We start from the raw sequence: 13,171 nt of genomic DNA, 5'->3' as shown, positions 1-13,171 counted from the left end.
TCTAAATCTGAATTGACACATGAATCTACTACTAGGCAAAACTGATTTTAAACTGGGAAAGGAACTGAATAAAACACTGTTAAATATTTCATTATTGATGACAATATTAGCTATTCCTAAATGAAAATTTGAAACAGAAAAATCAGAAAAAGATACGGTCACATTTAGGACGTGATCCCAGGGCTCTTGCCTTGCCGGGGCACCGCTCTACCAACTGAGCTAATGCGACCCTATCTCCTTCGGTCATATTTAACTGTATCATACTTCGAATAAGAACTACCAACATTTTCATTTTCTCACCGCACATTTTTATTGGCTGCTATCTTTATGTATCTTTTTCTGATTTTTCTGTTTCAAATTTTCGTTTAGGAATAGCTAATATGTATTGTCTTCAATAATTAAATATTACAATTTGAGGTTTTACTCATTAAGTTATTCCAAAAATAAAATTTAAATATTTCACTTGGAGACTTGGTTTTGGTTTTTCAGCTGAACCTATGTGAACCTCCCCTTTCATGGGGAGTAAGTTAGTTAAGTATTTTTGTATGAGTCGGTGTATGAATGTGAATGAAGCAAGGAGTGTGTGGGCCGAGACCGACTTAGTGACTTCCACTATTTGTTATCATTTCTCGTTTATTGTAACGTTTTTTGTTCTCCACCGTTTTGGTGAATAACCGTTTTATTGAGATATGGATAAAAGAACAATCTAACATGTTTTTTTATTATTTTCCAGAACGGCCGATGGAATCGGACGGCTCTAAGGACTCTTCACTGGACAGTGGAACGGACACTCGTATTTATTCTGAACCCAAACAGAACATGATTGAAATCAACAACAAACAGGTACACTTTTTTTAACCAAATTAATATTATTTTTTGTTTCCTTTCTTTCTTTTCTGACCTTTGAAGAACTCTAAAGTGACATAAGCAGAAAAAATCCTTTTTTATTTCAAATATGGTTTTAGCTAAGTTTTTCCTTGTAAAGTTCCTATACACATTTTAAAACAATATTTTTTTTTTACTTCTCTTCATACATGCCTGTAAATCTGAGAAAAACAGCATTTTGTTTTTTATTTTGTTTATGATGTTTAAATTGAGGGTTTCTATTTTTTGTGATGGTTTTTAGATTTTCAATACCTAATCCAGTTGTAAATAATTCATTTAATAATAATTGTATTTGCATTAAAAACGGATATTGTACAACCTTCAGAATGATTAGAGAGATTTTGATGGCCAAAAGTATTATAGTGTTTTATTTTTGTAATATTATTCTTCCTTCTTTAGCCGACGTTTCGGACAGCATTGCACTGTTCATCATGAGGGCAGATTGGCAATGGACATAACTCTATTTGAAACATTGACTAAAGAAGAAAAATAATATACCAAAATACATCACTATAACAGACTGTCTATTTTTTCAAGTGTTAATTCTTAGTGAAACTTTAATAAAGTAAAAAAAAAAATGGTTTCACTATACTTTATTAGTATGTACAACTTTTGCATTACAAACAGTAAAAGCAGTTATTTAAAAAAAAATGTACAATATCCATTTTTTTTCCATATTTCTTTATTTAACACAATCATTTTTGTTTATTTGTTCTTTTTATTTTTTCTTTACCTAATCTTCTGTTTACAATGGTGATGGTTCTTCAAATTTGCTGAAAAATTACACTAACGACAATACTACAAAACACTCGCTACTCTGCCCACCACAAAAATGTGCTACATTCAAAATAACAACATTTTAATAATTTTATTACTGAAATATCCTGCTTTATAAATGATAAATTCGTCAATAAATAATTAAAAATGATAATCCAACTACTGGAATGATAAATCATAATGATCCAAAATCTGGAAATGATAAATCATAATTATCCAAAATCTGGAAATGATAAATCATGAAAATCTAAAACTGGAAACAATGATCCAAAAACTGATAAACGTAAATCGTGTCAAACTGAAAATTGTGATTATTGATTCATCATGATAATCCTATAACTGGAAATGATAATTCATGTCATTCCAAAAACGAAAATCAATGCAAAAACTGGAATTGATAAATCATGATATCCATAAACTGGAATTGGATAAATTAAAAAAATCCATAAACTGGAAATGATAAATCACAAAAATTCGTATGCTGGAAATCGTAAATTATGATGATATTATGAAAACTTGAAATAATAATATAAAAACTGGAAATGATCTGATAAATCGCGATGACCTAAAAAATGAACATTGGATTAATTGAAAACAGTTAAGATTGAATCCTCACCGTAGGCTTGAAAGGCCGAGATCCCTCAATCTTTCAATGCTAAATGACATGAAGCGATCGCCAGAACCTAAACCACAATTTCGCTCCCCTTACTCCCCCCTGCGCCCGAGCCCCAAAGTGGCCATAATGCGCAACATCGCGTTGGCGGAGGAGAGTGCATACTATGCGTGGATGGAAGACCAACATGCCAAGATTCCCGCCGAGAGAGATTACAATGAGGTTCTAGTTTTTTTAGTTGCCTGTGTTGTGTTTTGCATCGCTTTTATGCATGTTGTATTAAAAAAATTCATATAGAGTTTTTGATCGGCGATTTCCCATAGCAATTTGGGGTAATTTATCATGCTTATAGAATAATTTATCTATTTCCCTAAGATTTCTCATAGCAATTTGGGGCATATATAATGCTAATATGAGTAATTCAACTATTTCCCTAAGATTTCTCATAGCAATTTGGGGCATATAATGCTAATATGAGTAATTCAACTATTTCCCTAAGATTTCTCATAGCAATTTGGGGCATATATAATGCTAATATGTGTAATTCAACTATTTCCCTAAGATTTCTCATAGCAATTTGGGGCATATATAATGCTAATATGAGTAATTCAACTATTTCCCTAAGATTTCTCATAGCAATTTGGGGCATATACACGGTGTCCGGAAACTCGTAGTACAAGCGGGAAACTGGAGAATCTACACCACATGGGGAACCCAAAAAAACATAAAGTTTTTTGATTTGAGCATTTTCAAAAAAAAAAAAAAACCAAAAAAAAATATTTTTCGGCTATTTTAGGGTTAAAGTTTTTTCTGGTGTTTAGGGTTGAATAACAGATGTTTTAACCCTGCAGAGCAGAAATATTTTATGATTACACCGGGTTAAATGAAGGGTGATTTCAAAATAATGCTTCAAATCCGAGTTTCTTCATTTGTTTTACTTTCAAATAGTTTTAATTAGTTGGGTACTTTGATCTTCAGTAATAATTTATAAGAATTTGATTAAAAAAAAAAAAAAAAAAAAAAATCAACTTCAAACTCGATTTACTCGATAACGAAAGCTCAAATAAAAAAAAAAATATACTACAAAATCGACTCCAAATGTGATGTAGATTCACCAGTTTCCCGCTTGTACTACGAGTTTCCGGACACCCTGTATAATGCTAATATGAGTAATTCAACTATTTCCCTAAGATTTCTCATAGCAATTTGGGGTATATATAATGCTAATGTGAATAATTCAACTATGTGCCTCAGGGTTCCCATAGAAATTTGGGGTGGTTGTCTAATATGAATAATGTATCTATTTCCCGTAGCAGTTTTTGATGTTGATCTTACTAAAATGAGCGATATAACTATTTACCTAAGGTTTCCTATAGCAATTTGGATTAATTGTAATACTAATATGAATAATTCTTATATTTCCCTAAGATTTACCTTAGCCATTTGCCACCTTAATATGACTAATTCAACTACTTCCCTAAAGCATGTACTATTCCAAAGCTTTTATTTTTATTTTATACATTATCGGTATACTATTTCGTACTCAATGGATAAAGTTGTCAACCCAGCTATACCCTTTCTTTAGTTTTTAAGGGTCCGCTGTTTTCTTCGTGATGAATTTCTACACATTTGGTTTATTTAGGTTGGTTTGCTTCAAACTTTATTCACATTTGACATTGTCACAATAATAATTCATCGACTGGTGCCATTTTGTTTTTTTTTTTACATTTAGAGTGCGTTTCAGGTTTTGAACAAATTGTGATCAGCTAACAAACACAACGGTCATTCTGTAATGTTTTTCAGCTAATAACAATTTTATTAAATCTGAAATGCGGTAGAATTGGTGTTTATCAGGGATCATTCAAATAGCAAAAATTGCGCTGATCAATGAATTGTGACGTTGTCAAATGTGACAAAAGTTTGAAACAACTAGACCTTAGTGATTTATTAATTATTATTCTTTTGATTGTTGATTGGTTGAAAGTTGTAACCGTTTCAATAGAAGAGGTTTTCTTTAGCACAGTGCAACCGGGACAGAGAAAGTGACTGTTAATTTGCTTGATTAGCGGAATTGGATATATTCACAAAATATTGGAAGTAAATATTTTGTTGTTTCCTTACTTAATTACATAGATGTTTTTTTATAGATTCGGTAGGTATTTGAAGGGACCATTTTTTATTGAGTGTCTTACTCTAGAAGTTAGAAGGCTGTTTTATGTGTGGATGGTGGTTTGGTAAAGTAAAAAAGTGGGATTTTAGATTTCATGGCAAAAAATATGTAGTCTTAAATTAATTGACTTTTGGGTTCTTGTCACAAAAGATTGCAATAAACCAAAAAAATTGAAAAATTTTTCGTGGTGTTAATTTGACCAAAAATGTGTGAATTTTTTGAAGATTTATGTGCAGGTAATGGTATGGATATTTTGGGTTGAATTAATTGCTACACATTTTATGAAATTTACTGCATGAATTTGCAATAATTTTAATAACTTACTGATTAACAACTTTGATAGCTTAAAAATTTAAATAACTCTCCTAAAAAAAAAAAAAAGAACGATTATAATGATTTCTCTATCCTTGTTAAAAGCATGATATATTTTCAATCTGAATAACAACACATAACCATTATCTTCATTAATTAATGTAATAAGAAAAAATATCTAGTTTACTAAGGACGGGAAGTTTTGTGAAAGCTCAATTCAAGTTCTGTTAATATTTCATTATGGGTCAGTTATTTCACGAAACATAAATATTAACAGAACTTGAAAAGAACTTTCACAGAACTTTAAAATTAACTTTGAAATCTGATGAATTGTTCAAATTCTGTGAAACAATCTGTCCTTAGTGTATGACTCATTTAATTGTGATTGACGCTTGTAATCTTAACTGTAAACTGGATATCTGACTGTCCAAAGCAGAAAACTTACAAGAAATAATACAAGATGCTATATTTTTTGTTTGATATGAAACAAAAAGCTGAAATGAAAGGTCAATGATGAATACAAATTAATATTGAATTTGTTAAATTGCGAGATGCATGCAAAAGACTTGCATTCTCTTAACATTGCAACAAACTTTTTATATTTATGCTTACTTATTTAAAAAATATGTAATTTCCCCAGGGAAAACAGCCTATTACAATTGTTACTTGTATATTTGTTTTGGTTTTCAACTGTCCAAAGTCCCATAACTACCATTTTCATCTCATCGCATGATTGTTTTATAATTTCCTGTTTTTATTTTATGTTTTTATTTCATTTTTGAAAAATCCAGAATGTGTCAAATGCCCCCAAAATATCCCGACGCTTGGACCGAATCAGACACCACACGGACGATTCCTCTCTCGGCAGTTTTAAGTATGAGGTAAGCCATGCTTAGTTGCATATAAGTAACCGTGCATTCACATACACGTAATATACAACAGTGATGTATACAATATGCATGGTTCCATGACAAAACAGAATATTGAGGAAAAGTGGAGAAAAACAACGAAAAATAACAAACCTAACCTAATCTTTTTTATCATGTTCTGTTTTATCTGGTTACCAATATGCTTTATGAACATGTAGGTTTTTTAAGTTTAACCAAGTTTAATTGAGTGTAACCAAGCCCTGTTTTAACTTGAGAGCTTTGCTTTTCGTCTGTCGCATTTGCATTTTAGTTTCGTGTTCGATCAATCCTGCCAAGATGGTAGCTTGTTGGATAGTACCCTTTTACTCTGCCAAAGTTCTTATGAGCGTTATGTAAAATCGGAATAATTAACGTTACACAAGATCAACTGTTCACAGAACTACTAGTTACAGATGTTTTGTAACATTGCTTTATAATAAACAGAGGTGACTTATTTTCAGGCAACATATTGTAATAATAACTGTAAAATGAATAAAAGTGCCATTTTTTCTTGTGATCTTTTGACAGATATTATAACAAAATACAATTTAAACACAATATTTTTAATATCTTTTGAGAACATGCAATTTGACATTTCACTTCTCTCCTTCTCCAGTTATGTTTTTTTAATGACAATAACTAAATTGTTTTGTAAATTTTCAGGATCACGAGTCAACGGAGCACGATGGCGACATTGAGGACATTTCGGACGGCGAGAGAACATCATCTTCAGATCACAACACGCAGGCGTCCGATAGGATCATCTATTACCCTGATAATAATGATGAAATGACACCTAGGTAATTATAAATATTATTTAAATTAACATATTTTTGGTTGGAGGCTATTTAGAACCTCGTAAGAAAATGATAACCACAACAGGACGGTCATATTCAATACGGAACATATGGTCAGGTTATGTATTATTACGTATATTGTCAATAATTGTTGAGTAACAGATTTTTTGCAAGTGACGGAAGAACAAGCTAGAATGATATTAAGATACATTATTTCCTTGCCAAGCGAATAAAATATATTTAAGTATGCTGGGAGTATTTTTTAAGGGTAAAAATACCATAAATAGGGGCGAGTATGGTGAGCTACTCGCAAATCCACTGTGGATTTCTTGAAACCCTAGATGTTAGGAGAAATTGTTACCACATGAGGAGCTGAAAATGTTTATGATCTGCCAGTCACAGATAAACTTATGGAGATAGGGCGTTCTGGATCCAGAATCTTGCCTGTAGCACTCAGCTTATCCGCTAGACGAGAAGAAGACGTGTATTATGTATTTTTTTTTTAAACTTCCGATTTAGTTGTCCGGGTTAAGTCTTCCCCAAAGGAAAAACTTAACCCTTCCACTCACTTTTCCACAAATGATCATCTAGTCAATCAACATTATGTAAGTGCATTATATAAGCAAAATAAATACAAAACAATACAAGAACAACACGTCAAATCACCAGAGATCAAATGGGAAAATAATTCACCGTCTCCAGATATTTTCATATCAGAGGGTTCGGCTCGGTAGAACTTCTAACAGGGCCTATAAATCCTACTGATCCCTCAACATAAATATTTAAAAAATCTTTTGTTATCCTACATGTATTCAAAATGACCGACTTTTGCATCTTTATATATAATTTTTTTGATAGATCTAATACGCCTAAATTTTTAATTAGAGAGCTAGGTATAATGCCAGTAGCCGAAATAACGAATGGTAATATTTTTATAGTCTGAGAATGCCAAATTCTTTTTATTTCATTTCCTAAATCTGTGTATTTTCTTATTTTTTCACTAACAGATTTTTGAATATTACAGGAATTTGGAATAGCGACATCAATGATATAAGTTATTTTTTTAATTTTGTCATGTAAAACTATATCGGGTCTATTATGACTAATCGCTCGGTCTGTTAGTATAGTTTTATCATAATATATTTTATAAAATTCGTTTTCTAAAAATGAATTTGGTTCGTATTCATAATATGGTACTACATTACGGCAGTCAATCAAGTTATGTTTAATTACCAAATCTTGGTGAATTATTTTTAAAACTTGATTGTGCCTAAATGTATACTCGGACGGTGCTAATATAGAACATCCCGATATAATATGTTCAATAGTTTCCGGAAAAGCCAAACATTTTCTACACAAATCATCAATTTGATTTGTATCTTTGATTATATGCTTTCTATAATTTTTAGTATTAATGACTCTATCCTGAATGGCAAGCATAAATCCTTCTATTTCTGCGCTCAACTCTCCAATACTCAACCATTTGTTTGACGAAATTTTGTCAACATACGTTTGGTTGAGATAATTGAAGTGTTTTGCGTGTAAAATTTTATTTGACCAGGAATCTAATAATTCCTGGTTGGGATTTATAAAAATGTTGGCATTCTCATCGTATAAATTTAAAGGTGTAATATTTCTATCTGCCTTGCAAATTATTTTGTGCATTTCTGAGCTATGAGCTTTCCTATGGAAAAAAGTTCTTAGCATTTCTACCTGATTATGTTTCAAAGAAGTTATTTTGACTATACCTCTACCTCCTAAATTTCTAGGTAAATTAACTCGTTCTATAGCTGAATTTGGATGATGGCAATTAAACTTTGTTAGCGTAGTTCTAATTAATCTTTCTAAGTTATCTAAATCTGTATTAGACCATTTAATTATGCCAAATGAGTACGTTAATAGAGGTATTGCCCAAGTATTTATTGCTTTTACTAAATTTTTAGCAGATAGATTGCATTTTAAAATTTTCCTGATCCTAGTTTGAAATTTAATCCTAATATCATTTTTAATACTACTATGGTCTAATCTATTTGATTGTGGGTATCCTAAATACTTATAAACCTCATCCCTTTTCATACTAGTAATTTGGAAATTTCTAAATATACTCTCGTCCCCATCTACAATTTTGCCTTTCTCTATATGGATCGTTCTACATTTATCTAAACCAAAAGTCATTTTGATATCATCTGAAAAGTTTTTAACTACCTCGATCATTTTCTCTAAATTTTGTTCAGAATTCGAAAATAATTTTATGTCATCCATATATAATAAATGCGAAATTGTACTACTCTCCCTTGTATTACCCTTAACTTTTATTCCAAACTTGCTTTTAATTAACATTTTAGATAGAGGATTCAATGCTAAACAAAACCAAAGAGGACTCAATGAGTCTCCTTGAAAAATTCCTCTTTTAATTGAAATGCCCGGTATTACTATTTTCTTACCTTTTAAATTGATAAGTAAATTGGTATTCCAAAAGGACATAATATTTTCCAGAAAGCTAATAATATGTCTTATATTATAATTTCCAGTGAATACACGGTGAATGCAATGGATGTGGATGAATTACGTCAGTCCCAACGTAAGGCCAAGAAACCTGCTCTGCCCATCATCCCCCTGGTGACCGTCTCCGCAACCTCCGTCAGCGGCTCCGGCCAAGACTCTGACGAGGATGACGATGAGGTGAGACTTTTGTTTATTATTATTATTATTATTATTGCCACTGCCGGCGATATAGGTAACCACCTACAATCTAATCTAACCTATCAACTTACTGCACAATAGATCCACTAACGGAAAACCATCCCTGACGACACGTCTATCAAAATCAGTTCATGACGAATAAAACATTGAAGAAAACCTTACCTATTCTTTTATCATGTTAATCATTAATTAAAGGGTTAAAAACTTTTGGGGTAGGGTCAATGATTCAATGCATTTTCAAATACAATATAGCTGATATTAATCCCTAGCGACTGAGTTTTTTAAATTTGACCTAAAAAATTCCAATTTTGGGAGTCAATTTACTAGAAAACAGAAGCTTAAATAAAAAAAAAATTGCCACAAAATTGACTCTTTAACTTTTATTTTGACATTTATTTAGATTTTATTGCAAATCTGAAATACTTTGACTTTCCGACAGAATACACCTCAGGCCTGAGGAATTAACAAGGTTTGTCATTGTGTCATGTCTTCAGATTCCTCAACATGACTCTTATGAATCTGAGCCGTCTTTCAGTTGTACTTTTATGGGGAGACGAATGAATGTTGAATTTATTTTTGTGCCCAACTCTATTTTATTATTTGAGGAGTATAAAAGCAAAACTGCCAATATCCACACTTTGTTCATTTTGACCTAATGATTGATTACATAGTAATCTATATTTCACATTCAACTCTACACAGTCTACACCGTCCAATCTTTAAACCAAAGAAAAAGACTTTTAAAACGGTGGTCAAATGCGAAACCGCGTCTCTTCCACTTTTGGCAAGGTTCAAAAAACTTCACCACTCTCGAAATGCACTAATCACGTGCCAGAAAACGTGTAAGTAATACTTCGCAAATCCCATATGGCCGCCATGCTGGTCAAAGTACTAAACCGCTACTCTAACAAATGTTCAGGTTAAAAAAAGAACTGCAAAACCTTCACTGTTCAAAATTCATTTGGTTTTTGAGCAGAAACAAATCTCAAAATATATATGGTTTTAGAGCAGAAACGAATCTCAAAATACATTTGGTTTTAGAGCAGAAAAAATCTAAAAATACATTTGGTTTTAGAGCAGAAACAAATCTCAAAATACATTTGGTTTTAGAGCAGAAACAAATCTCAAAATGCGAATCTAAAACCTTCTCCCTGTTCGGTGGCTCAGTTGACATCGCGTTTGGGTCCCACCCAGGCATTGTGTATTCAATTCTTCGGCTGGCTAGGTCCTCCATTACAACACAAGCAACATTTTCTTCTTACTGGTAGTACGAGTTTTTAAAATTATGTCAGGTTATTAAAAAAAAAAATCTCCAAAAATGTTTAATGGAAATTTGCAAATATATTTTTTTAAATGCTGAACATTTTGCATTGGTGGGTAGTGGCAGTTTTGATTGTATACCCCTCATTTAATTTTTTTGTTTTTGAAGTATTTATTTTCTTTTTGTTTTATTTCCGTTTGCACCAACACAAGATGTGGATTTTTCCTCAGATTCACTTGATGGTATTATTTTATTTTTATTTTTCTTTCATAACACAAATATCCACTTAAACTTTTAATTTTCTCTAGAAATTCATATCATGTTATGTTTGTATTTCAGTTAAACCATTTCTTTTGTTTTCATTACTTCAAATCGTATGCTTTATATTTATTAAATCAATTAAGGACAGATATTATAATATGACCATAATGACTTATTTTCTTTCTTGATAAATCAAATGTGATTTATTATTATTTTTTTGATTTACATTAACCTATTAAACCTTTAGCCTAAACTAAAATTCCCTTTCAAACTGTGGTTGCGAACTAACCCTTATCCTTTTCCAATATGTGTTAATATATTTCCTTGTGGAATTAGTATCTTATTATTTTAGCTTGTCAATCTATTGGTGTAAACTAGTACAATACTTTCCTTTTCGAACATCATGCCAGCATGTAATATTCATTGCCTATCAAACTGTAGGCCTTTAATAATCACCGTATTGTTATTGTTAAACTCCTATATTAATCATCCCTTGTCAATCTGGCAGGTTTCCACTCCCAGCGGCGACAATGGAGACAGGAACCCTCTGTCTGGAAGCTGTGAGTCTCTGGAGAGGATCGCACAAAGGACCAGCTTCCTCAAATCTGCCTTTGAGAGTCTAAGCGGTGCGGAACTGGAAAACCCGGGAGGTAAAATAATATATTCCACTTATTTCTGTCAATTTTGACCTGCAAATCTACACTTAGAGAATTAACATTTTTTCGTCTTCTGGTTCCCTCTCTTATTTTAAGTCTGCAGCCAGAAAAACACTCTGAGACAATCATTTTTGTCCCTTGTAATAATTGTTAATTATGAGAGACAAAATTGTTGCATTTGTTACAAACTAGGCATAAAATGAGAAAGACAAACATTCCCAATAACCGAATAACCATACAACATTTGATTTCTCCGTACTCACATCATTATCTGCGCAAAATATTGCTTGTGCAATGATGGAGGACATGGCTAGAGGATTGAACCAATGACGTCTAGGTGGAAACTCGACACTTTGGACTGACCTAACTTAACCTTACCGGTCATTGATCAACATTTTTTCAAAGCACAAATAAATAGAATTTTATATCCAAGGTTTGCTGGACAAAATTTATTATTAAAAATAACCATTACGTTATCATAAGTCTATAAAATTTACGTAATTTATTTTCGCAGGCAACACTTCGATCAGCTCCCAACACCACAAGACGTCACCACACGCTGTCCAAAACACCAAGAGTCCCAACAACCGGACGTCCACTGCCAACAACAACACCTCATCAGCAACCAACACCACAAACACCAGTAACACCAACAACAGTAACACCGGCGGCAGTGTTGGAAGAGCGCCGGTAGTGCCACCGAGAAATGCGGCACTTATTAGTGCAGCAAAACAGAGTCTGAACGATCCCGGCGCGGTGAACAGAAGACAGGAGTTGGCGAGAAGAATTGAAGAGACGAAAAAACAGTTGGAAAGCGTAAGTTTTAATTTGATTGATATTTTTATGTGATCATAATAGGAGCACACCTGTCTGTATTGTGTACAATCCAGGGAACTACGTCGCCATTTGGTTAGCAACATTGTTAGACTGGTAAAGGAAGGAAGAAGGGATTTGTTCATGTGGGATAATAGACACAGAAAGAGTTATAGCATGTTTGCATGCTGAATGTCGCCGAGCTACGACCAAACTGTACGAACTATCAAAACGGCAGAGCCAATGAAAGTTGTTTGGTGTGTAAGTAATAGAGATGGTTGATATTTCTGTCCCTGTTACAAGAAACCGGTTCCTTTGCTGTCACTGGAACCTTCGACATTATTTATCTGAGAAACTGGTTATTGTTGTAACTGGCTCCTTTTGGAATATTTGTCAAAAATGAAAAAAATTATAAAGCAACCAATTTCTTTAGTTATTATTAAAATACCTATAAAGCAGGCTTAGCGTGCCTACATTTCGTCTGTGCATTAGATATACAATCAATCAGACTAATCGCCCTTCTTTGCTCTTAAAAAATTGATATATTTTAGAGAGAGAGGGAGTCATATACATAAAATGTAACCCACAATAAGTTTTATAAATTTTGGTAAAAAAGCGAAAAAAATAGCTGAAATATTTTTTATGCAAATAAATAGCCAATTTATTTAGGGCACAAAAAAGAACAATTGCCATTTTCTAAAATAATTTTCTTCTCCAGGTGGGCTATCGATCAAAGTTAAAAGCGAGCCAGTCCACAATGGATCTGAGCTATCGAAATGGTGACCGTGAAACCGACTCTAGGCCTCCTGCTTCAAGGCAGAGGCCCATTTCACAAAACCTCGCCTCCAACAATAGCAGGGGTTATGCTACTTCAGGTGAATACGCTATTTTTAATTTTTCTTACTTTGTTTTATGCCATTACCATTTATCTTACCATGTACCGTTTTATTTTGTTCATATACCGTTTAACCCCATCCGTATACTATTTTACTTTAACCATATACCGTTTTTCGTT

General features: G+C 32.5%; 1 protein-coding gene across 4 annotated transcripts in view; it reads left to right on the top strand.

Annotated features, from left to right (window-relative positions):
• The window catches only part of Wdr62 (WD repeat domain 62), a 323,903-nt gene that overhangs the window by 281,233 nt on the left and 29,499 nt on the right, over positions 1-13,171 (top strand). For 3 of the 4 annotated variants that reach the window (XM_089647947.1, XM_089647946.1, XM_089647945.1), the window contains exons 18-25: positions 734-843; positions 2,261-2,497; positions 5,549-5,638; positions 6,329-6,465; positions 8,994-9,144; positions 11,196-11,337; positions 11,858-12,159; positions 12,875-13,031. In XM_089647947.1, coding sequence (XP_089504073.1) covers positions 734-843; positions 2,261-2,497; positions 5,549-5,638; positions 6,329-6,465; positions 8,994-9,144; positions 11,196-11,337; positions 11,858-12,159; positions 12,875-13,031 — 1,326 coding nt within the window. The remainder of the gene's footprint in view (positions 1-733; positions 844-2,260; positions 2,498-5,548; positions 5,639-6,328; positions 6,466-8,993; positions 9,145-11,195; positions 11,338-11,857; positions 12,160-12,874; positions 13,032-13,171) is intronic. The other variant, XM_089647948.1, reaches the window with a different exon arrangement.

The sequence above is a fragment of the Hesperophylax consimilis genome, chromosome 27 (genome assembly GCF_061612785.1).
Source record: "Hesperophylax consimilis isolate HC1 chromosome 27, BYU_Hcon_1.0, whole genome shotgun sequence".
NCBI classification, from domain to species: domain Eukaryota; kingdom Metazoa; phylum Arthropoda; class Insecta; order Trichoptera; family Limnephilidae; genus Hesperophylax; species Hesperophylax consimilis.
Note: the sequence above shows the minus strand (reverse complement) of the source record. Positions and strands in the feature narration are given on the sequence as shown.